General features: G+C 36.9%; 2 protein-coding genes across 4 annotated transcripts in view; one reads left to right on the forward strand and one right to left on the reverse strand.

Annotated features, from left to right (window-relative positions):
- The window catches only part of H (transcriptional corepressor hairless), a 249,032-nt gene that overhangs the window by 66,908 nt on the left and 156,344 nt on the right, over window positions 1–25,780 (forward strand). The window lies entirely within an intron of this gene.
- The window catches only part of MTA1-like (metastasis associated 1-like), a 197,186-nt gene that overhangs the window by 34,587 nt on the left and 136,819 nt on the right, over window positions 1–25,780 (reverse strand). For all 3 annotated transcript variants that reach the window (XM_085947929.1, XM_085947928.1, XM_085947927.1), the window contains exon 4: window positions 18,719–18,775. In XM_085947929.1, coding sequence (XP_085804055.1) covers window positions 18,719–18,775 — 57 coding nt within the window. The remainder of the gene's footprint in view (window positions 1–18,718; window positions 18,776–25,780) is intronic.

A 25,780-nucleotide genomic window follows, 5' to 3' on the forward strand; every position in this document is an offset into this window, starting at 1 on the left:
TGATCCTACATAAAAATAGTGCACACTAAACTTTGTCAGCCATACTTATTTGTTTTCATTAATATAATAATACAAATTGCAGATGGTACTGGTTAGTTTTGTTTTAATTCAAATACAACCTGCCTAACCAAACCGTTATAGTGTAGGAAACGTTGTGGAGATACGATTATTTATGTATTTTTTTAAAATTCATATTACCCTTGTCTAAACCAATCTATTGATCAAAAACATTATTCTACCTACAAAAAATCTGAAATTATGTATGATTTAATGGCATAATTTTAGATACTTTAAAGATCGACGAACCAACTAACATCATCTTTATTTATTCTTACTTTTAGTTCAGTGAAAACAAAATATAAAATATAAGTATGACTGACAAAGTTCAGTTTGCACTATTATGTCGGATCTTATGGGCCACGGAAGAGGGCAAAGTCTGCTAACTTTCAAATTAAATGTAGATATTTGCCTTCGAAACAAGATTTTTTTGCCTGTGATGTATTGAAACATAAAAGGGTTCAATGGTGAAAAATATTTGGGCGACGCTGGTCTAGGGCAGTGGTCCCCAACCCCCGGTCCGTGGATCAAATGGTACCGAGCCGCCCAAGGAACATTAAATTATTTAGTTCGAGCGCTACTTCCCAACCACAAAAGAACCACGAACTGGTAAGGAATGGATCCGCAACTCATTTGTCAACAAGCCAGGCGAATCTAGCATGTCTGCGCAAGAAAAACAACTGCTGGAGATTGCAAATGACGGCGGCCTTAAAACTACGTTCCAGACAACAACTCTGCCGGTGTTCTGGATTAGAGTCATGGCGGAATACCCTGAGATTGCCACCACAGCACTTAAATCCCTATTGCCATTTCCGACATCCTATCTGTGTGAAGCGGGGTTTTCTGCAATGACAGCAACCAAAACAAAACAACGGAATAAACTGGACATAAGCAACACACTTCGGGTGTCATTGTCTCCTATTACCCCCAGATGGAACCGTTTTGTTGCAAAGAAACTAGGTCAGGGTTCTCATTGATTTAGGCGTTCTAGTGAGTTAAAATGTTAAATCACTTTACATTCATTTTTTGGTGTAACTGTATTTTATTTTGAAGGCATGTTTAAATACAATTAAATTAAAATTATTAAATCAAAACAATCTAAAATATAAACAATCAACGTCCTCCCCTCAGCGGGCCGCGGTAAAATTATCAAACGTTTACCGGTCCGCGGCGACAAAAAGGTTGGGGACTACTGGTCTAGGGTATTCCCTATACATAGAGTTATTATATGGTGAGTGGTTCCCGTAAGCCATGTCTTTAAACAGCATCCACAGTGAGAGCACACAAACCCTTTGAAGAAAATGTGCGTTTTCGTGACCGGTAAATACCAGCCAATCTACACTGTCTTATTATCACTGCAATCATCCACGAGCTCATTGCAATAATTGTCTTGTGTGAGAATCAGTGATACGCAATACGCCTGTGCCAGCTATGAATCACTAAAAATTGTCCAGAAATTCACTCAATGTATTGATGATACGAAATTGAATTCAAAATAATAATAAAAGCTATAATAACAAATATTCATTTTTAACTGAAATGTCGCAACGGCAAAGAACGGTGATCTTGGATACACGTCCCGCCGTAATGAAATATTATTGTATATGAAATTATGACGACCCTTTCATTTACAGCAACCCTTGAATAATGGTTTCAAGTCTGCCAAAATATTTCTATAGTTCAGAGTCAAACTAAACTATAGAGCTTGTGACATCTGGAGGTTTTTCGTTTCTCGAGATGTTCAAGAAATCAACACTATTAATAACCACTTCTTGCTGATTTTTGATATTTCGGTCAAAAAATTTTCTACCTTCTACCGAGATATCAAATTTTCCGTTCAGTTTTTTTAAACTACGGTTGCGGTCAGCAGCTTAGCCTTGTGACATTTTTTCAAATTATCTCATTGATGATTTCTCGAGAATGAGAATTCTCGAAATTCGAGATTGACCTTTGACCCGAGTGATCTAGGCATTCCAGGTGATCTACGAGATGTACTGCAATTTTGTCGCCCACCTTCGAAATAAGAATTAAGGACAATATATTTCATTTTAATAATTATATTTTATTCCATAGTTGTGTGTTTATAAAACGAGCATTCTTATGGCTAAATCTTTATCTGTCAATGTGAATTAGATACTATGAAGAGTGAAGACAAGCTATCAATATGTAATTACGAATATGTACCTATTAAGTATCGTTCCACTATGAAGGATATGGGGCACCACAGAATATGTCAAAGAGGTCACTATTGATATTTCGATTACGTAAGTACGTATGTAAGTGAACTCGATTTAATATTATAACCTACATTTACTGATACCATAAATACATACCTAGATCTAGTCAATTATAAACAAACTTTTAAATTATCAATACGTTCCAAATAAATGTATTCTCTAGACTTATTTTAGTTCCTACAGCACACGCACCCGCAGTTGTGCGTGGCAGATCGGATCTAGGCAGTATCATTTATTTCCATAGCGTTATTAGTAGGATAGTCAGAGTTCATAGTCATTGCGGCTCTCACGCGAGCAAGTTTTGCCCATGATCTTGAAGAAGCAAGCAAGGCAAAGGTATGCACGGCAAAACGTGCAGTGTATTCTTTGACGCAGCGGCGGAACATTGGGAGGGTATAAATCTTAATAAAAATGTATAGTTATGATTTTATGACATTTTTTATAACATTCTGCAGCATTCGACATTGTATACGATAAAGTTTCTATTAACTCAATGGGCTTTCAATGAGAGCATTTTATCCAATACTTATCGGGTACTTCGTCTACAGTACAGTGTACTCTACACATTGGAAATAATTTCTTTATTGGCTTCAAACCATGCGCTTGTTTGTTCCCAGATCCAATTATCCCATATGTTATCCTTATGCATTACGCCCAACATGCACCTCTCCAAGCCACGCTGTGCTACTACTTGAAGTTACTTCTCTTTTACCATATTATGTGGACTATCACGGGGAGTAGGTACACCAGTATTTAAGGAAAATAACATATTACACTCAGAAGATCGCGTTGCATTTAGGTTTGGCATCAATATATCTACAACATTATTATTAAACACGACGTTCAATATGAATTTTGTCATGTTAAGTTTCGATTGAAAATGTCTCCGTAATCGAACCAATATACACATGTGCCAGAAGACACGGACACCTAGGCTTGCCATAACGTCCAGATCATTCTGTCTTGGCACCCCTGTCTGGTATCATTGTTTCGTCGGAAATGTTAAATCTAAAAAAAATGTGACAACCCTACGAATGCACAATGACTTGTGATTTAGGTACGCCAATGGTTAGACGCGTATGCATTGTGCAATCATTAGACAAGTATGCCGGGTTCAAGGCCTACAGACGCACATCACTTTTACCGTGTCAAGGTGTTGACTACATGATACTCTCACACAGTGGTTTTCAAATTTCTTCGTTCCACGGCGCCTTAATTCATAAATGTTTTTTCTCGGCGCACTAAAAAGTGTACCTATGTTTACACTTTAAATCTAGAATATGTCGGAAACCTTTCTGCCATGAAGGGGACAACACACAAAAAACAACCGTGGTTACTCTGCACAAAAAGGGTGACCAGACTGTAATAATTACAGAGGTATCACTCTCCTCAGCGTTCCCGGAAAGGTGTTAGTAATTAATAGTAGTAGTAATCAATAATGAGTGTTATTATCAAATATTTGATACCAATCAATATCACATTAATTCACTTATTGAATCTAACAAAATTGGAATTTTCTGCAATGCTTTGAATAATGTAAAACGTGCAATTTACCTACATGTAATCCACAATATGTTGTAACTAGTGAATTCTACCAATTTCTCATCGTAATGACATTATAGAAATTTTAAGATATTTTGATATTTATGACAATATGTTTAGTAGATATTCTGACCAAACGATCTGTATGTAGTCAAAAACTAAATGACCGTTTTCTGGCAACATTAATTTTGTGATTGATATTTCTTTGGCAGTCGATTGACATGGAACTAATTGTCAGCAAAAAAAGACCATCACGCCTTTTTCATTCGGACAGGGTGTCAAATAACAACATTGTGACCTGTCAAGTCAGAATGAGACTATGCCAAAAGTCATATAGGAATGCGCGACAAAATGAAGCATTAACTTATTATTTTCTATAATAAGCAAAACATAATAAATCACATTGTCAGCATGATAAATATATACATACATAAGTACTTCGGGCGTTGGGTGTAGACGTGTGGGTATATAATTACGAAAATAATAACTGGATCCGAACGGTCAGGTGACTTATTTGTTGTAAAACGCAAGTTTTCAGTCAGAAATATAAATATTATATGGAAAGTCCGGAATATAAAATAGCGAAAGATAATCCTTAGCATGCTTTTTTGGCATGGTCATAATTTCGTTCCAATTGAAAATAAATGTAGTGGGTAGGTAGGTTCCACAATAATAATATGTAAAGGATTGTTGTTTCTAGGAATTTGCTTAAAATCATTGTGAAACTGACAGTAATAGTTCTGTATATCATTTTATGCGAAAGAAATCACTAATAACTACCCAAATGTGGCAGAATATGGATCCAGGGTCCATAATATCCAGGGTTCTGGCGTGCTCGTGACGTTACTCATTCACGAGGAAGCGATGAAGAACATTATTGATAAGCATTATTTTAAAGAAATACCTATTACCTGAATCTCTTAAGAAATATAAGGAAGAAAAAGACAAGAGTGGCGGCCCTGACGACCCGGGGACTCGAGTTCGAACCCGGTGAGGTAATAATAAATTTTTAGGGATGTTGTTTCTCAAAGCCTGGGTGTTAATGTAATCGTTTTACTTCAACTACTGCATTACCGTTTCACTACATTACTGTCAATGGGCCTCATGGCCTACTCTAGTGTTAAAAAAAATTTATATGTAGGTACATATATTATATAAATACTTGTTAAATTTTAATATAAATAATATTTAGATAGTTTATTTATTGTACGACGTATCCTTCTATTTGGAATAGGCGACAATCACAGAACAGATTTATAAATAGAATTCCAATAGGCTGGTTCTACGGGTTATACCCCCAATATATTACATTTTGTCGCAGGGTTTTGAATGTGTGAGTGTCCTACGAAAATGAAATACACATTATAGACGTGCAATAGTGTGTGTTGCAACCTTCAAATACACCAATATTTAATGAGCGATAGTGCATAGACCGAGATCAGTAGTCAGATTGAAGGACAAGCGAATTCCTAACACGTGTTCAAGTTTATCCCATATTCTTCCACACTCGTTAGGTATTTCAGTTCCCATTATTTCTGAGTTCCCTGGCGACAATCAAACTAAAACATTTCATAGTTTTTGTACCCACAAAACATGCAATATCGTTTTTAAACTGTAGACTCCGGAGGACGAAAGTATTAATTCTATCGTGAACGGGAAACACAAGTAGAAGAATTCTGATCAAATATTAAGAGGCAACCATAATTCTGGAAAGAATCCAATTCCTCGAAATATCGTCGGAATAAACAATAGGTACGGATGAAACGTGTATTGATATTGTATTTTTTTTTTGTTGTGTAGGTATTTTTTTCACCGTGATTATGGGGGGGAGGGTGATAGCGCTCAATGGCAGAACGTAATTTAATTTTGCAGCATTGCGAGCACACGGAATAAGTAGACGGGTACGCCGCCGCTGGAGGTCTATCCAAGAGGGATGAACGGCGGCAAATAAATAATAGTGGATAGGATTTTGAAGTGTCCTCATCTAGCAGTGGATACGTGACGTTAGATGGCGAAGATGCACTGTATACAAGATTGACTCTACATTATCGAGTGAAGGAGAATGTCATATTTTGATAATTAACTGGAAAAAATGCGGAATTTATAAAAAAAAATAAAAAATGTAAATTACTAATTTCGCTACTGGTACAAAATACACAATGGCATACACAAGGTAGTTATCAGCCTTAATTTAATGTACAGTTTTAAATGGAAAGGTTTTAACCTTAGACTATAGATACATCTAGACGCCACCCGTTGCATTGCTAAATGAAGCCGCGTGCCTTGCGTTTGGCTTGTGAGCGAGTGAACGAATTCGTCTACAAATGTTCGAGACCATAGACCATTTCGCTAGTACTCGCCCAAAATGCTCGCACTAGACGCTCAGAATTAAAATATAATTAAGCGGTCAAAATGCAACCATTAGATAAAGATATCCATGATTTAAGTTATTTTAAAGCAACACTAGGTCACTGATATTAAAATATATAATAAAATACAAATAAATTATCACGAACATGTATCAACTTACTTATGAAACGTAATACCATCTTCTTGCTTATCAGTAAGGCTACCATATTTTAAGACAACACACAGAACCATCTTTTCTACTTAATTAACCAAAAATATTTACCACTGGCTTTATGTTTAACACAAAAATATCAATTTTAGCAACACGAGCTCGCAAGTTATCGACGCTATGTGAAGCGTTTCGCCCCGATTTGATGACGATACTTTTGGAAACTGGCTTGTAGCTAGTAGACCTTTTATCTTACTCTAGCGCGTGTCGCAGAGATTGTAAGGGTGCCGAATACTTTCTCACTCGCACTCATGCATCGTTTTTGTTCAGGCCTTGGTTTTAACCATTCCGCCAAGCCAACTAGGTCTTTGATTACCCGAAGCCATTCACCCAAAACCTATTGGGTGCTTGCGCTGGAACAAAACATAAGCGGGATTCGAACTGATTTCAGAAACGGGTAGTCCTCAACCGTGGGCCTTCAAAGTTAACTACTTAATTAATTCTATCGACTAAGGATAATTGATATAAATATATTTAAAAAAAATCTCAATACCCACCAACATTTAATAATGCTTTCACAATCTTTTAATAGATAAATATATATATTTTTTTATATGTCGTATATAAACGGTAATTAATTATATTCCGTGTCTGGTGTGCATTTGCTATCGCTGAGTGTGCTTAGTGTGCCTGAAGATGCCGAAAGGCGAAACTCGGGTCACATAAATTGACTGAAATGAAAACGTATAAATCATAACCCGGACACATAATATACAACCTCGACTCGATTGTACCACATCAAATCAATAGATGTGATTTTGATGTCATTCACAAAACACGTTTAACTTAATGTAATACCGCACATAGCGTCATTGCCACATTTTTGGTAGAAAAAAAAAACATCCGCGTGTCTCACATGGAACAAATTTCAGTCGACATGTGCATGTGCGCATACGCATGTCATTCGTGTCGGCTAACTGCGTGACGTCACTGTCCCGCCTGTACTCGCGGAAGAGAATTGCAACATTGCCGGCAGTTTTGATTTATGAACATGACGCAATCGAGACAATAATTGTGAATGTGCAACCGGACTAAGTACACCATAGTGCTGTACATACTTGCGTATTGCCCCTGTCGAATACAATATAATGGTTCAAGTCAGATAGATTGGCATTATCCGAGATTAAAGAACATAGTTCAAAGGTTACTTGAAAGAGGTTCGGAGTCACTGGATTGATTCATGTCTAATAAGACGTATCTACACCGTAGCGCGTACCAGTTCGAATTCTTGAGAACCGGGCAATGTGCGATTGACACACGCTTGTCTATTAGAAATTTCAAATTTTTCCATTTCTGTTCGACCGTGGACCGGAAATGGGGATTTACTTTCTTGTTTGTAAATAATCGGTAATAATGTGTGACATAGCTCACTCATGTCCACGCGGAATTGGGACTAGAAAGGTGAAGGGCGTCCATGACATGGCGTGGCGAGGTATAGGAAAAAGAAAGCACTTCAGGGTTGACAAAGCCTCAAGCTGTAACTTTTTTGCTACTGCGAAATGAATATAAACCAAATTGCGAATCAGTATCTGATCATTAACATGCAACTAAAATTCAACAAAAATGCACATTGGATTATTGATTATGTATATCCATTTTTTCACACATCACTATGAGCTTCGTCATAACAGTATTGTGTATAAAAAAATGAAAATAAGTAGGTAGGAAGTGTCTGGAAATGTGTACGTATGCAGTTGGCCATTCTCCGTAAGGTGCTGTATCGGAAACCGATGGCCATATAGCATTGTGATCAAAATCATGTCTACATGAAAAACGTAGTAAAAACCACAAGTATATATTTATATAAAATTATCTAATAACATTGTCTGTCTGCAATGCTCCACGAACAACGCATCATTATTTTATAGCAATGCTATACGGCCATCTTTTTGCGATACGACATCTCACGGTGAACTTTGATACGGTGAAATGTAATTCGTACAATTTATACATAGCCGGTATGCCTAATTTATTCACGTTAGCTGAAAGTCAATGGCAGTGGCGAAGAGTCCATACTAGGCGATTATTTAAAGCCTACCTTCTTAAGAAAAATAATAATATATGCAATATGCCTAACGACATCTATCGTATAATTGTCATTATAAGTTTACGATCTTTTCCACTATTTCAATAAGCACCATTTATGGCATGTCTCGAAGGTTTAAAAAAATAAGCGACATCTCGTTTCGCTTTACATATTGTATGGATTACGTTCGCGTGAATCGAAAACTTTTTTTATATGAAGTTTATTTCTCATAATTTCAAGACGTCTGCGGCGGCCCATATAAATTGGTAAGATATTTAAGGAGCGCTTACGCATACATATTACGTAAGTGCACATTTATTCAAAATAATTTATAAGATAATTTAAAAAAATGATTTCTAGGGATTCAATCACATATAAATATTGATTGTCGTTAAAAATAATAAATAATTTATCTCGTGATTTTTATTTGTCAGTTAGTTTATTCATAGACTAAGACAATTTATTCAGCCAATTATGTAAGTTGAAATCTGATATTGTATCTAAGTCTGTATTTTAAATATAGAAGTATTTTAAAATGTCTAGTTTACGGGTTAAATCATAAATTGTTATGGAACAGATTCACAACAACGGATATTTTCAATATATTTTGAGCGTATCTTGCGTTTATATTTAAGAAAATACATAATTCAAATTAATTGTTTAATTTTATACCATCAGTGAGCTTTTGAAATTCCATCGGTTTTTGTGTACCTACCTATTCATCAGTAGCTATGTCGGATTATCTTCTTATTTCCCGTAAATACATCTAACAAGTGTGCTTTCTCCACAGCCTACCTGTTTCCAAAAATCACCCTTCGCCACTGGTCAATGATATGTATTGGCTGGTAGGTGTTAGGTACCTAGTAGGTTTTACGTTAGACATTCATATTAATTATGTTCCCGTTTCCTATTACTCTTCTCATAATGTATGCTAGTTATGCCAAATGAGTGGCATGTCACATTGCTCGAAAGACCAGAACATCACTCAACAAATCGAGTCAGCCAGTGGTTCCCAAGAGAAGTAAACACATTGCACAGGAATTGCTTTCATTTAGCCGGGTCGCACATCTAAACTAGTCTCGACTGCAACATGTCAAATATGTTGATCTGATTCTGTTGGTATTCACAAAACACATGTAACTTAATAATAATTAAGATTAATATTAAACTCGAATGCGACATTTTAGTTTGAAGAAAAAAAACAGCTGGTGTCGTTTTTTGAACGTTATACAATCATTAAAACACGGCCGTATAATATCAATTGAAAAATGGTTATCGGCAGCCCTGAGCGGGAGGGAGAACAAAGTATTGTACATCTGACGGAAGAGGGTTGGGAAGGTGATGGCAGAAAGTGGTGCACGGGGTGGATGGAACGCAGAAATATGATACAGTGGCGGGCTCATCCACCACCAGTGGATACATGAACAATTTACGACTTTCTTCACTCAGAGATGTTGAAAAAACTTTCTTCTATAGAGATGGGGGCGTTAACGTATGAAATTGAAGCAAAAAAAGAACATCTAGTCACTGCTTAAGTTAGCTACAGGTGACTTCGTATTTCAGGTTCGTTTGCAGAGCTTTACAGTGCTGCCAATTTGCAGGGCGTATGTAGTAGATAAGTAGTCAATAAATACTATTTGAAAAATCCAGTAAAATGTGTAAACACTCGAGTAAGTGAGCACAATGAAAATACAAATTGGCCGCCACGGCGTGAGTAAGAGAATCGGAAGGCAACTTACTAACTAACTTAACCGTATTCATGCGCTTAATAAATAATGTCTATACTTTAATATACTTACTTACTTATATATACTATATAATTTACTATAATTTACTTACTTACTTATATATACTATATACTATATATAATATACTTTATAATTTTTTTTATACGGGTGAGTGACTAAGTGCTAAACAGTTTTATTACAATATTGACAAACTCTTCAACAAGTAAAAAAAAGTTGACATTATTTTAGGGCACTTACTTTTTTCACCCTTTCACTACGCCGCTGGAAAGAGGAGAGAGGGGCATAGCGATATCATCGGAAAGAAACCATAAAAAGCCAATATTGTGACGGGCATTGTAAGGGCGGGATGCTCCACTTTACTCTGAGCAAGGACACGCGCCGAACAAAAACGCGGTCGCTTTGGAAGCGAGATTGTATACTATTATTTAGTAGGTGTCTTCATACATAGGTAGGTAGGTAATACGGTTACGTAAACTAGAAATCGACCTCATATTGAGAATATTATGATACCATGAATTGGATTAGTCATTGAATAGTTATATAATTACTTGAATTAACAATGTCAAATGGATATCGAATACACTAATTGTCTGGTCAGCATTAATCTCGGTAAAAGCTAAAGCTAAGCATCAGTATTATTTAGATTACTTTCATTACATACATTACGGCAGCGATTTCCATACTGGGAGGCACGCCTCCTTGGGGAGGCGCGGAGTGTTGCAAAGGGAAGCGCGAAAAGATTAACACAAATGTAGCCACAAGTTTTCAGTTTGCAAATGCATAGTTTATAAAGAGCCTGGGGCCCGGGCATAACAGACATCACAAATTTAATCTAATAGTTTTAAAAAAGTCGCCTGCGGCGCTACTTTCTTTCAAGTCTGTTAAATATTTTAAATATGTAGTTGTGCATTGCAATTTGATGTGATATCTATATGATGATTTCTATAGGTACTTAAATGATAACTGCCGTGTATAATTTAGGAAACACTACTTTAGAGCACCACACTGCCCCTTACCTCAACGATAGGTAGGTAGACCCTCCAAAGATTTTGGCCTGGGGGCCCGCTTCAGGATGTGGGGCCCATGATAGAATCCTTTTGCCAATGAACGATGATGAATTTGGATTTACTACTATTGAAAAGGAAAAAATGAAACAAAAACCCTAGTTCAATTATGATTGAATCGAAGTGAAGAATTTTGTCAAGAAAAGCAATGCAAGTTGTAAGTAAAGTAGGTACCTACTACTATATAACTATACCATCCGTAACATCATATTTTTATGCGAAACGGAATTTTCTGCATTAGCTGCAACGAAATCCAAATATCGACCCCGTTTAGTAGAAAAAGAGCACTTTGTGCTAAGAAACAAGCACATCCATCGCATGAAAAACAAATTGATTTAAAAATGAATATAATAAAAGTAATTAGTAAAATCTTGTTTATTTTTATACTTAATTAAGTTTTTTTCTTTGTTGTATCAAGTAGTACATTTTTAGCTATTTAAAAAGCTGTCTGTATTATTTAATGAAATAAAGGGGGGCGTAGTAACCTAAAGTTTGGAAACCACTGCATTACGGGATAACCTAACCAGGACGGTGTCAATAAACAGTGGTTCTAGTAGTATAGTAGTATGCGATTCTCGAGAACACTGCATCTCCACGAGCTCATCTGTAGAAACGGACCAAGGTCGCGGTTTTGTGGAACAGCGTCCCAGTGGAAACCACCTGCGTTCTACGCCCAACGGCGTGTAAATCGACGCAGGGGAATCGAATCGCATGACAATATTCTTTACGCGCCTTACGGTATCGAATTCGAATCTTGATAGGGATGCGTTTAATTTTATTCATTTTTGGAAATGCATTATTGTTGCATTACAATCTAGGTCAAACCACTTTGTATTGGACAGGATAAGCAGGACTACATCATTAATTAGTAAATTGCACGTGTACGTAGGATAAACGGCATTCGAAGTGGATCTATGTGGATGAGCGATGTGGCCCCGTTGGAATGTGAATAAGAATTATTTTAACTAGCTGTTGTTCTAGAATCTAGACTAATGTTCCAGGTACAAGTTCCCAATATCTTGGTTGGCGTACACAAGAGCGTGCACAATTCATGTTATGATTTAATCTAGTATTATGGATAATCTTGATGAGAAAACGCCGCTGAAGACGCTGCCCACTCACTTAATAGAAACTAACCAGTCAACAGAGGGTCGGACCGGCTTGAGACGCCGTTCACATTTAAACGATAAAGACACCCTCAGACGTCCTCCCAGAAGCTGGCCGAACTTGCAAACAAAACTATGTGTTTTATTCATCCGTAAATTTGATCTCGATGCTGTACGCCATCGGTTTACGATACAACAGTTCATGGTGAACTGTGATACGGCCAACTAAATACGTAAAAGTTTCCGGACACGCACCAGTAACAATAAACACTTCCACATAATATTAAAATTAGTAAGCAAATAAATAATATAACCCAGAATCATTCATCACCAATAACCACTATTGACGATAATATCGAGTACCTCATGGAATAACACACTAACTCTAAATTATCAACTTTTCAGGAGAGCAAAAAAAAAACACCCAAAAAAATGTGTAGCAAAAGCCGTTTACTGAATCCAAATATTATTTAAATTATAATTTATATCTTTGTATATAGTGTCATATTCAGTGTCGCATAAAAATAATAACAATAACTTACTTGTGATACCAACTACAGGTGGATTATTTTTCCATGTTATTTAAGATATTACGAAAAATGTTATATAATCATAACTCTACTTACTCTACTAGTATTATTTTAAACAGTATTTTGGGTGTTCTTCGAGAAAAAAATCCAAAAAAAAATTGGCTGGTGTACTATTTTTTTCTATGCAACAATAGCTCATACAAAAAACACACTATGTTGAGTTGGTGTGTTATTCCATGAGGTAGTGGATATTATTAGGATCGAACATGACGTAGTAATGTGTAGTAAGTAAACGCAACTTATATTTTTAGTCGTGTTAGTATCTTAAAATGCAAGAGAGTTTATTTTAACTTGAATTAAAAAAAAGCTTTGAATGATTATAAAGCATTGTTCGTTTTTTGATAACACGATAAGCAGTTTTAATAGATTGAGTAGACACCTACTAACTAGTTACTAGACTGGTTCCAGACGCGTTATGCGAGATTTCGTCCAAGAGATCTGGTATAATCAAAATACACAAAGAAAACAATTGGAAGAGATAGGCGAGATTACAAAATCCTCGTTAAGAGTAACGTGAGAGGGAGACAGTGGTAAGTATACCGTTGATATTACATCCCCAGATAAAGATGTAGGTACATACAAATTTTTTTAAATTACAATATATATAATATATAGGTACACCTGATACCTGACATGGTCAATACTAATACTATTCAACCTCAATCATATTACATTTCCCTATGTTACCGACACAATGTAATTTACAGAATTAATATAGGTACCTACTACAGGTGTCTACTCTGTCTTGTATGATCATAAATTTGGGGTACTATCCGCTCGATTAAATATGGCGCCTTTCGCTGAGCAGTGCGTAAGATGCTGGTCTTCCACCCGGGAGCTCCGGGTTCGATTCCGGTGAGGTCAAAATATATTTACATAATCTAATATGCAAATTCCTCAAGCCTGGGAGTTTTGCCACTGTAATTGGGCTTCACGGCATATTGTGGTGTTTAAAAAAGAAACAAATACAAATAAAATATTAAGTACATTTTTTTCAATAAATTTAATTTTTGTACTCATTTTATTGTGTTTTCACATTGTGGACATAACAAATCTAAATTCAAGACGTATACGACATGAGATTTACATTATAACAAATATAACCCTCACAAGAGAATATAGAAAATAATAATAACAAAAAAAATAAATAAAATCAAAACATACTTGAGTACAATTTTATACAGAAAAATAAAATTTCGAATATAAAATACATAGCAGGTCACCGAAAATATCTACGTCTTTGGGGAGCGCATTGACTAGTCTTGCACCCGTCGCTAATGGTGCCTGATAAGGATTGACACGAGAAAACGGTTCCGATCCAGAATAAATCATGGCTTGTGACCACGTAGGTAATTGACAGGCGCGTGTAACACAAGAGAGTGAAAAGTAAGCGTGCCTTGTAGAAAGGCGTCGGAAAATAATCATTTGACAAATTATCGAAAGGAAAATAGTTATGTCTTAAAATAAAGACATCGAAGAAATTTCCTCTGGACGCGTTCTAAAATAAGCTTATAGGAAACCTCATAAGGAGACACCAGATAATCGACCCATATTCAAGAATGCTACGCACTGATGAGACGTAGAGTGTACGTATTTGATACATTTCGGGATCCAGGTCCATCATTCAAGCCATCAAAGATACAGTGGCTTTCGCATAATAAATTTCGAGCAGGTACAATACTGTTTAATATATAATATTATGAAATAGGTATAATGTAACTACTGTGAATTAAATAGTAGTAAAGTAGCCCGCGATACCGTGTCAGTTAATAAAGTCGTGGGTCTCGGGTTCGAGTCCCAGGTCTGGCAAAATTAAATGTTGTTTTGTTCAATGTGTATTATGCCCCGGAGCATGGATCTCGTGCAAGCGGATAGGTAGAGCAAGTGGCCAACATCGTGTAAATGTAAAAAGCTTTAACATTCAGTCGTAATATAATATTATTTAATTTAGATTTTGAAGGGGAAGTATTTATCATTCGCATTTTAATTTCCTTAACTGGTTTACTTGAAAGTCGTTTACTCTTTTATTCGTATTGTATCACTCGCTGCCTGCCGCAAGAGTGAGGGAAAATTAATACCGCGGTATTTTCTCCTAACCGTCGTGCAGTAGGCTCTTTACACAGTAGGCGAATGGTTTGATGGTGAGTGCAATGAGTGCCCAAAAGCAGATTCACTACGGTAAAAGACAAGTTTTGTTGTTTAATTTGTAACGCCTCAGTGTCCTCAACCAAATATGTTTGTTCAAGTTAAATTATGACAATGGGAAAGCGTTGTAGAATGTAGATCACTGCCAGTTTCAATACTGGATAGTATGATCACAGCCTATTTGAAGTTGGACATGCTTGTATTATTCCATTCGTAATAACTAATAATATAAATAATAATAATAATACGTAATAAGATTACAGGAGTGTGAGACATTTTAATAACCATGCCCTTGCTTTTTCGTACAAGGTGGTTGAGAGGGTTAATTACATTGGTGTGTAGTTAATTATATTCTTCCATTTATGTTTTTAATTTTCTTTATGGCCAGAATTAAATAATATTATATAGTTTGTGTAGTGTATGTAGTTGTGTTGTTTAGTATTTCGCGAGGTTTTTTGAGTTCAATTTCGTGATTATAGTCTCTACAGACTCCGTCGCTCCTTTTCTAGTATGGGGCAGTCGTTGATGACATGCCACACAGCTCGAGATGTGTAGCCGTCACACGGACAACTGTCATCGTCCCCCAGTTTATATCTTTTTGGATAGGCTCGCCGTGCTCCGTGGCCTGTTAGTTAGTATCTGCTGCGACATTTTAAATAGTATGAAATTATTGGAGCTGGGGCCAAATTTGAGAAATACGAAAGAATTAGAGATTTAGATACAAAAATAATATTTAAAATTAGCTCGAAATATTCAAATATTACTATTTAAAAATATGATTAAACCCAATATGACGGATCTACTGAATGCACCTACATTATCAAACTCTGAAGACTGTCTAGATGTGTAGGTATAAGTAGTGTGTAAATTATTCTACAGTGGCACCGTAGACGATTTGCGGGTGTATTGTAATCGTTGGTTGAATGCTTATTTCAATGCTAGCAAAACCTCTACGACACTGCAAGCCGCTTTTCCGTACCCATGGTGCACACTGTATAATGATTTACCTATACCCGATGCAACTATGGCCATACGCAAATATGCAAACTGGGAAAGCTTTCAATTGGCAGTGCATCTACGATACGTGCGTTAAATTATCAGGGTTGGCGACGCTACCACTAGCGCCGGATCGCAGTTTTAAGCGCCGCGGCTCAGCATAAAGACGCTCACCTCTCAACAAAGAAGCGACGCCTACAAACACCACCGCTGCGGGAAAGGGCGGCGGCGAAACGCACCAGACATGAAACATACCCCGGAAACAGGGTTGTCGATAAATGTATTATTCAATGTAAATTTTATATTGGATCAGAAGCCGGCATACATACGACGTAACAGTGTCAGCGCATGCAGCGCCGTGACGTAGAAGACTTTATATAAAAGTCGCACTATACGTATATGGAATGTGGATACGTATTTGGACGAAACTACTCCAGGCGAAAAAATCACAATACATGAGTTTTTTTGATAATACAGCGGTTAAAAAAAACACATAAATGCTGGAGTTGTGTAGTATAATACCTACTGCTTGTTTTTAAACATACGTAGGTAATTCTAAAATAACTGGATTCTAATTCTAAGTCGAAAGAAAAAGGGAGATAAATAAATAAATTTTCACCAATTTAGTATGGTAACTTGCATGTTTCTGTGTAAAATTTAATAATTAAACGGTGTTAAGTCGACTTCTTTTCATTCGATCATTTCCTCCTTACTTATATGTAACGTACATTATTGTTAATTTGGAATATTTAACTCATTTTTTTACATTCAGACTTATCTCGACTTCCTTTCGCACATAGAATTATTTTAGTCCTAAACGACCTAAACGATTTTTGGCTATAGATGTGTTATGCGATATTAAATGCTGCACACACCATGGCACAACCCTACATTTCAAAATTGCAAGGTTTAAACAATTTTGATGATTTTTGGATATTTGTTGGTGGGATGATATGATTTTGCTTTATAGTGATCTGTACATATAACTATTTTTCACGGTTGGCTATTCTGATCGGAACGTTCATAGACAATGGTGTTTGTGATACATTATAACATGTGGGAGATTTTGTTTCTTTAGTAGTGTAACCCTGCAACGAACAAGAGCACATCAACAAGAACCATCGGACGGACGGCGAGCCGCTAATTAGAAGAGAGCTATCACACACACATCTAAATATCATATGCATCCACACATCCCCGCATACACACACTAGCAATAATTACAACACCTCCTCCCCCACCCTACGGTACCGGGTAACCCCCACCCCCGCCCCCCTCGGTGTGCTTTTTCTACATCGGGCATCCTTTGCCTGCTGCTTATTGATCCAGTCAAATGTGTGGGGGCGACGGGTGCCCCATGGGGTGGGTGTGTATATATATATAAACATATATATGGGGGGGAGGTGTACGTCGGGGTGGCGGCGCCCAAATAAATCTGTCCGCCGCGGCTCCCGTGCCACGCGCCGGAGCCCTCCCCCCAGACCCCCTCCGCAGTCCACCTGCTGACCCCCTTAACAGCATTTCGGGGGTGGGGGGCGACACCCCCCCGCGTCGCGAGATGAAAACACGGGAAATGGATATACCGGCGGAGAAAAGTGAGGCGGCGGTCGGTCGGCGGCGCCCGGTGCAGCAAGGGTTAATGACGGATTTCGGACGCACTCGAAGGGTTAAGATTTTCTCTAAATACGGCGTGATCTCTAAAGCTTTGAACGGGACTTTAAAAAATTCTCAGATCGGACATACATTTCCTTCATGAAAATTAATAAATGTTAAACCATATGATATCGCGTTAAGCACCAAAAGATCAAAGAGAAAACACAAAACTTCAATCATGTATATTTTTGTACAACGTCCCTTAATAGGTAACATGCAAAATCATATTTTCACGTATTTAAGGCAGCAAAATTGAAGAAATGAAAAACGAATGGTATCGAACGTATGCTGCATGCTTATGAGGTGTACACAATCACTGATATTATTATCTCAACAAGCCATTTTCACGCAAATAAACATTTAATACACAATATAATATGCAGACTGCATTAAAACATTTGACTAGTCCTTTTATCAGATAGCATATGAATTTTGACATGTACTATTACACTATCGAGGAGATAGTTAGTATGCTGCGTGCGTGATCGATCACAGCACAGCGTTTGATTCGATCGGGTGGAGAAGCTGCACGATTTTTATTTTAAAGTAATCTAGGTATAATATTCCGGAATCCAATCCAACTTTTGTACAGTCTGTAAAGTAAGAAATGGAGCGTAGGTGTAGGTACCTATACACTAAATAATTTTACTCTACCCGTTCAAACGTCTAGATTTCAGGCTGACATTTGTTCCCAGCCGAGACTGGGAGACATTCGCCCATGCTAAGCTTTCACATGCGGCGAAATGAGATTTTTAAATGACTTTTCAACAAACGAGATAATATCTCACACTAAGTAGTGCCCACTGACGTTTGCTACGGTTATATTATTGTATCGTAATAATATTATATTACATGAAAATAACATTATCGCTCACACGTTCAGCTTGTAGTATAAGTTTAGTCATTTATCGGCTAAATCTAAATGATCGCTAATGCAAATACAATCCCCTAACGAAAACAGAAAAAAAATACTTACATGTTTTTGACGGTGAATTATGTCTGATTGATAGGTCACTTATCATACTGTCGCCATCTGAAATAAAATATAAAAAATATAGTTAATACAGGGACAAAATATAATGAGAACACAAGTAGACCCCTCCAAACCAACCGTCCGCACGACACCCGGTTTTAATCAGGCGTATCGCGAAGCCCTATGAAGCATCATCAATCTTTAAACCTGGGAATGTTTCAGGAACAGTTAGTTACCCAAGACTGAGGTATGTATGAACATGTTGGCCGAGTACTAAGTCCAAACTCATAGAGCTTGACAGCGAAGCCACACCATTCCAGATATTATCTCCAATCGCTATCGTGTAGAGAAGTCACAAAAAATGACCAAGCATACAAGTCGAAGAAGATCAATCAGACAATCGCTGGATAAGTCAAGTCTGCACAAAGACAACTTTAAGCCTTTAGGCCGTGCTGTTTTGATGAGATAGTTGAGTTGTGCGGAAGTAGATACGTGTTAATGCAACGTACAGAAACGTGGTAAAGCTTGGAATTGCTTTCATATATCCGAGGATGGATCCAGACCGATGATTAATAATATTGCAATACTTGTTCAATCTACGGTTTCTAGTAGGCCAGTAGGGGATATCGATAATTTCTTTTGACAATACAGTCACACTTCTATCAAATCGTTCACCAGTCAACGAATAAGACACCATGAATAATCAACTATCACTTACTAAAATGGTCCGTTGCTTTCTTTAAAATAATCCCACCGATAAATCAAAAAAGGCGCACACAAAAATAAATCATAAAAAGTAAACAGAAAATTACTATTTTCAGGCCAATTAACATAATGTAGAAGTTATATTAACATACGAGGAATGGTTGTTAGCTGTCATCCAATCCATTTGATCTTTTTTCTGGGTCTGAGCCCATTCCCGCGCCTTTAAAAACGGACGATCTACCAAATATGTCAGCGTAGGGAAGTTAGAAAACACTTTTAAACGCTGCAAAATTCAGCAATATTGTTGAAACTTAGAATTAGTATTACCAATAGGAATAGGTTATTGTATATCGTTCAATAATTAATTGTGTATAACGGACTAGAAATCGAATAAACCCCTAATAGGATCCTTCATTGAAATTTGTGATTTCCATGCATTGATGTATTACAATAGTACCTATATGGACGAAGAGATAAAAAAATAAAGACCACATCTGGACCTGCCTTTAGTCTAGTTTATCACTTACCATCGGGATCACCATTAGTAGTTGTTTGGTATGTATTTTAATTTGGCATGATGTGCATCTACCAACTAATTTTAATTTTATATGGATACATATTTGAGTAATAAACTCAGAACTATTTTTATAGTTGTTTATTGTTTCATATATATTTATTGTTGTGATGGTCTAATGTCTATTTCTGACATACAAAGTATGCGAGGTACGATTATTTTATTGAGAGATTATTTGTGAACTTACGCTTGATTCAAAGGTTTCATATCGACTAATCATTATATTATCTAATGCAATGTAATATAGTAAGTTCGAGTGACGAGTACTTAATTAACGTCGAGTTTTATTTTAAGTCCATAGATAGATGTTACTATAAGTCCGCTCAAATAAATGTTATTATTTTGTAAACATATTATAAATACAAACAAAAGTGGTTGAAAAATTATATATATTATATATTATCTGCATTTTAATAAGGGTTAATTTGTAAGCTGCATAATAATATACGTCATTATTGTTATATTCTACTACCGTGCGAGCAGCTAAGTATACCCAAAATACATATTACGGTAACTATGTAGTTAAAAATAAACTCTGTTTACATGGCAATAAGAGCGATTTAAAATCTAAGACGTGTTTGACCTATTCTGCAAAACACGTTGAATTTAGTGACAAGAATTATGGAATTTTAAATCCTGTAGATATAATACGAGGGTGGGTCAATAAGTCCTTAGAAAAAAGCATTAAAACAGTTTTTATTTTTGTATTTTTTTTTTATTTCTCAACATAAATCTCCTTGGAGCTCAATACACTTGGTTAGACGTTTCTCAATTTTTTTTAAACCGTCAGAAAAATAAGTTTTCGGAAGGTCCTCAAAATAAGCATTTGTCCGATCGATGACTTCTTCATTTGAAAAAAAACGTTGTCCACTTAGCCATTTTTTTAAGTTTGGGAAAAGGAAAAAGTCACTGGGGGCTAAATCTGGCGAATACGGTGGGTGGTCGACCAATTCGAACTTCAATTCTTCAATTTTAGCCATTGATCGTAAACATGTGTGAACACGGGCATTGTCCTGATGAAAGAGGATTTTTTTCCTGTTTAAATGAGGCCGTTTTCCTTCAATTTTTTTTTTTAGCTGGTCCAATAAAGATGTATAATAATCCCCTGTTATTGTTTTTCCTTTTTCCAAATAGTCAACGAAAATAATTCCACGTGCATCCCAAAATACAGTAGCCATAACCTTACCAGCTGATTTTACGGTTTTCGCCTTCTTTGGACATGGTTCGCCTTTCGCAATCCACTGCTTTGACTGTTCTTTCGTCTCGGGAGTATAGTGGTGTATCCATGTTTCATCTACAGTCACAAAGCGACGAAAAAATTCATCCGGATTGCGTTGCATGAGCGACAACAGGGCATTAGAGGCCACCACCCTATTGCGTTTATTGTCGACTGTGAGCAAACGCGGCACCCATCTTGCAGAAATTTTTTTCATGCCCAATTTGTCATGTAAAATAGAAATGACGCTACCTTTTGAGATCCCTGTAACCTCAATTATCTCACTCAACTTTAATCTTCGGTCACTTAACACCATATCGTGGATTTTATTGATCATTTCTGGTGTAGTCACCTCTACAAGACGTCCTGAGCGTGGTTCATCCTTTGTTGATGTACGACCACGTTTAAATTCATTTAACCAGTTATAAATAGTTGCAAGTGAAGGAGCAGATATGCCGTGAACTAAATCCAACTCATTTTTTATTTCCTTTGCTGTTAACCCTTTTATATTAAAATGTTTAATAACAGCTCTAAACTCAATTTTCTCCATTTTTGTAAACAAGCAATTTTTTTTTTAAATGTACGAAAATAAAAAACAACAACCCGACCAATCTGATTGAAACTTCGCAGCATACTGAATCGGTAGTGCCGCTGCATGAAAACAAACCGCTTACAGTACTAGTCGCGCCACCTGTCGGCTTTTCTAAGGACTTATTGACCCACCCTCGTATTAAAATGTTTAATAACAGCTCTAAACTCAATTTTCTCCATTTTTGTAAACAAGCAAATTTTTTTTTTAAATGTACGAGAAACACACAACAACCCGACCAATCTGATTGAAACTTCGCAGCATACTGAATCAGTAGTGCCGCTGCATGAAAACAAACCGCTTACAGTACTAGTCGCGCCACCTGTCGGCTTTTCTAAGGACTTATTGACCCACCCTCGTATATGGCAACCTACTTGTTGTAATGATCAATTTTTTACATACAAATATTTTATTATCATATTATACAATTTGTTACGAACTATTCACGAAATTTGCATAATAAATATGAAAACACCGCATTGATATAGTTTGTCAGCAGCAGCAGCAGCAGCAGCAGCAGCAGGTACGTATCTTAAGTACACCGAACCACATGCATTTAAATGCGACAAACATTGCATATACATACCTATATGCTTTTTCACAAATATATTTAATGTGACGTATTTTGAAATGGGAAGTATCAAGAATTTAAATGAGCAAACATCGCATTGCTACGGATTTTCACTAGTAGGTTAAGTACGTATGTATAACACTGGATAACACAATCGATTGGACGAATGGGTAAGAACCATTACTCGTAAAAATACTAAGAGGCCTACATGCTTCGCTTAGAAGCAAAAAAATATATATTTATACCTAATATGAAAAAATATGGTAATTTCAGATTTAAATCTGATCATAGAGAAACATAATATTACATTAATACTAAATAAAATCTTTGTTTTTTTGTAATCTAACAATCAGGACTTCGCAGTTTGGAAGACGAATAATCGGATATCAACCGGAACTAAAAACAATATGATGAAGAGCGGTGGCTCTCGTGGTGCAGTGCGTAAGGCGCTGTCCTTCCACCCGAAAGTTCTGGGTTCGATCCCGGTGAGGACACAATATTCATGTGTTTTTCTCAAAGCCTGGATGTTTGTGATTGTTCAAAATTACTAACCACCTTGTACGAAAAAGCAAGGACATGGTTATTAATAATTTAAAAAAAAATGATGAAGCGCACTCCGATGATTCTTCAAACAGTGAAAGTGTCGCTGAGCAAAAGCAAACTACAAAACACGTGATGATTTGTCCGCTAGTTACACCAAAAATTATTTCAACTGCACAATCAATGACATGTTTAAAGCCAATGACGCGGCCATCACAGTGACCGAGACGTGGTTGGGAAAAATGCGCTGAAGCATCTCGGAAGAAGAAGACAGTATAATTTTTAAACGTACATTTAAAATTGGAACGTTTCGTAAATGGTTATCCATAATTATTTCAACATTCTTCTTCTTATTTCACCCTGTCACGACCCAGCGTTGGGGTATAGGGCAAGCACATGTTCGCGCCACTTTCCTCGATCCATCGCCAACTCTTTCGCCTCCCGCCATTCCAGATCTGCAGCGTGTAGATCGCTTTTGTAGCACCGCTGCAGGGTTAGGGAGGGCCGGCCACGACGACGGAACCCTTGAGGCTGTGTGAGGGAGGGCCGACATTAAAAATGATTTTTATAAGCTATTAAAACTACATACAATTACTAAGCATCCTGACTTATTTCTTCGTCGCAGTTACAAATCTTATATCTTAAAGATAACGATAACAGAAACGCTTGATTTATCTAAAATGTAAAAAGAGATGTCACGGAGACTTGAAGCTTTCGAGATGTGGCTGTATAGACGCATCCTCAAAATTCCTTGGACTGACCGGGTGACAAATGTTGAAGTTCTCAATCGAACGGGGAAGGACCGAGAAGTTCTACGTAGTATCAAAACCAGGAAACTACAATACCTCGGCCACATTATGAGAGGACAAAAATACAGCATTCCCCAACTCGTCGTTCAAGGAAAAGTCAATGGGAAGCGTAGCAGAGGACGGCGCCGCATTTCGTGGCTTAAGAACCCCCGTGATTGGTACGAGCGCAGCTCCACCGAACTGTTCCGGGTAGCAGACGACAAAGATAAGATCGCCTTGATGGTGGCCGACCTCCGCTAGGGGATGGCACAATAAGAAGTATGTATAAGACAGCCCAAAAATTAGTTACACGTATGAATTTGATATCAAAGCTATTCGGCCATATTATGTTAGCTATACAACAGCTCACGGTGAACTGCATACGTACAATTTTCCGGACACGCCAAAAATTACTTTGCGATCGACCTGTTGGCCATACCGTACATCATTTTGTCGCAACACCATTTTAAATTATTGTGAAGTGAACCATCATAAAAGCAGTCACCCTCTGATATACATCTCATCAATGGGAATCATATGGCGGCCAACAAGTAATAATATCGCCATCGTAGGTAGGCGCCGCCACCTCCCGCCCTTAGCTCCCGAGGTGGAGTAGGCGACGACGGGCGGCGGATCCAGATTCCGGGCGGCAGTGGGTAGGTACTTTACTTTGCCTGCGTGTTGTACCATTTCACCGTGGGGTCTACTTACTTGGGTACCCGCCACACGTAATATTAAAAGTGGGATTGTAAAAGCGCCTACATTTAACCTCGTTTTTTATAGTGGCATTTGATAGATAGAATAAAACCCAAGTGTTTCGGCAAACAGTGGATTATAACTGGACGGTAAAGCACAGGATTTTTTTCAGTACGATACATAGGCGCGACTCCTCGATGTTTACAGCGCGAGTGAAATGGCGTGTCGAACACACACGACAGAAGTAAATCTTATTGTAAATGCCCTCTGATTTTCGGACACAGAGAGTATTAGTAATGTCCATGGTAAATTAAATATATGTTTAATATTAATACTTTCGACCGAAGGTACTTGATGGAATTTGAATTTAATTCTAATGGATTCAAGCTCTGTACTATTCCATTTAAGTCGTTTTTTGCGACCCGGGTTTCGCCTTTCGGCATCTTCAGGCATTGTGTACACTCACCAAAGGCAAACACACACTGACAACGAACACTCTTAACTCTACCTTATAAATAGTAAATCAATACAATAAAGTAGGTAAAAACTCCATTACCTACCTATCTAGTTAGAGGTTACAAAAAATCCAATAAACAAATTATGAATAGCTGAAGTGTTACCTATATGTATTGATTTACTATATAAGGTAGAGTTAAGAGTGTTCGTTGTCAGTGTGTGTTTGCCTTTGGTGAGTGTACACAACGCCTGAAGATGCCGAAAGGCGAAACCCGGGTCGCAAAAAACGACTTAAATGGAATAGTACAGAGCTTGAATCCATTAGAATTTAAATATATTTTTGTTTAAATGTAGTTGGAATTTATATTTTTTCACAATTCTTAAAATTGGAATGTACCTATACTACTACCAACTAATAAATTTTCAAACACATGTAATCAAAAAATATATTGCATCGGTTACTTAAAAAATATCAATAACTTATTGGTTTGCGTCTACAATAATAGCTACCTTCTATATCAATAAAAAGAAAATGTTTGAAAATATCCACCCAAATTTAATTCGAAAATCAACAATAGGGCATTAATGCAATAACATGTATAATTTATTATGTTGTTATGTTATGTGATTATTAATGTTATGATAGGTGAAAATGGTTGCTTGGGTATTATTGTAATTAAAATAATCATATTATAAACAAAGTCACCCAGTCGACGGTCGGAATAGTATACTCGGCAGCGTGCGCGCCTTCTAATCGATCCACCAGTTGGCATTATTTTTTATTTTGTTTATCGAATTATCATACAAAAGAAATGGGATTTTTGTTTTCATTTAATGGTAACACTGTCCATATATAGATGTTCCTGGTCCGGGCTTGGCTTTAAAAAAAAAACAATAAATAATACAGTGGCGAGGGGTGGAGGTAGACTG

The sequence above is a fragment of the Rhyacophila brunnea genome, unplaced genomic scaffold, assembly GCF_057557595.1.
Source record: "Rhyacophila brunnea isolate RB1 unplaced genomic scaffold, BYU_Rbru_1.0 scaffold_20, whole genome shotgun sequence".
Taxonomy (NCBI): Eukaryota; Metazoa; Arthropoda; class Insecta; order Trichoptera; family Rhyacophilidae; genus Rhyacophila; species Rhyacophila brunnea.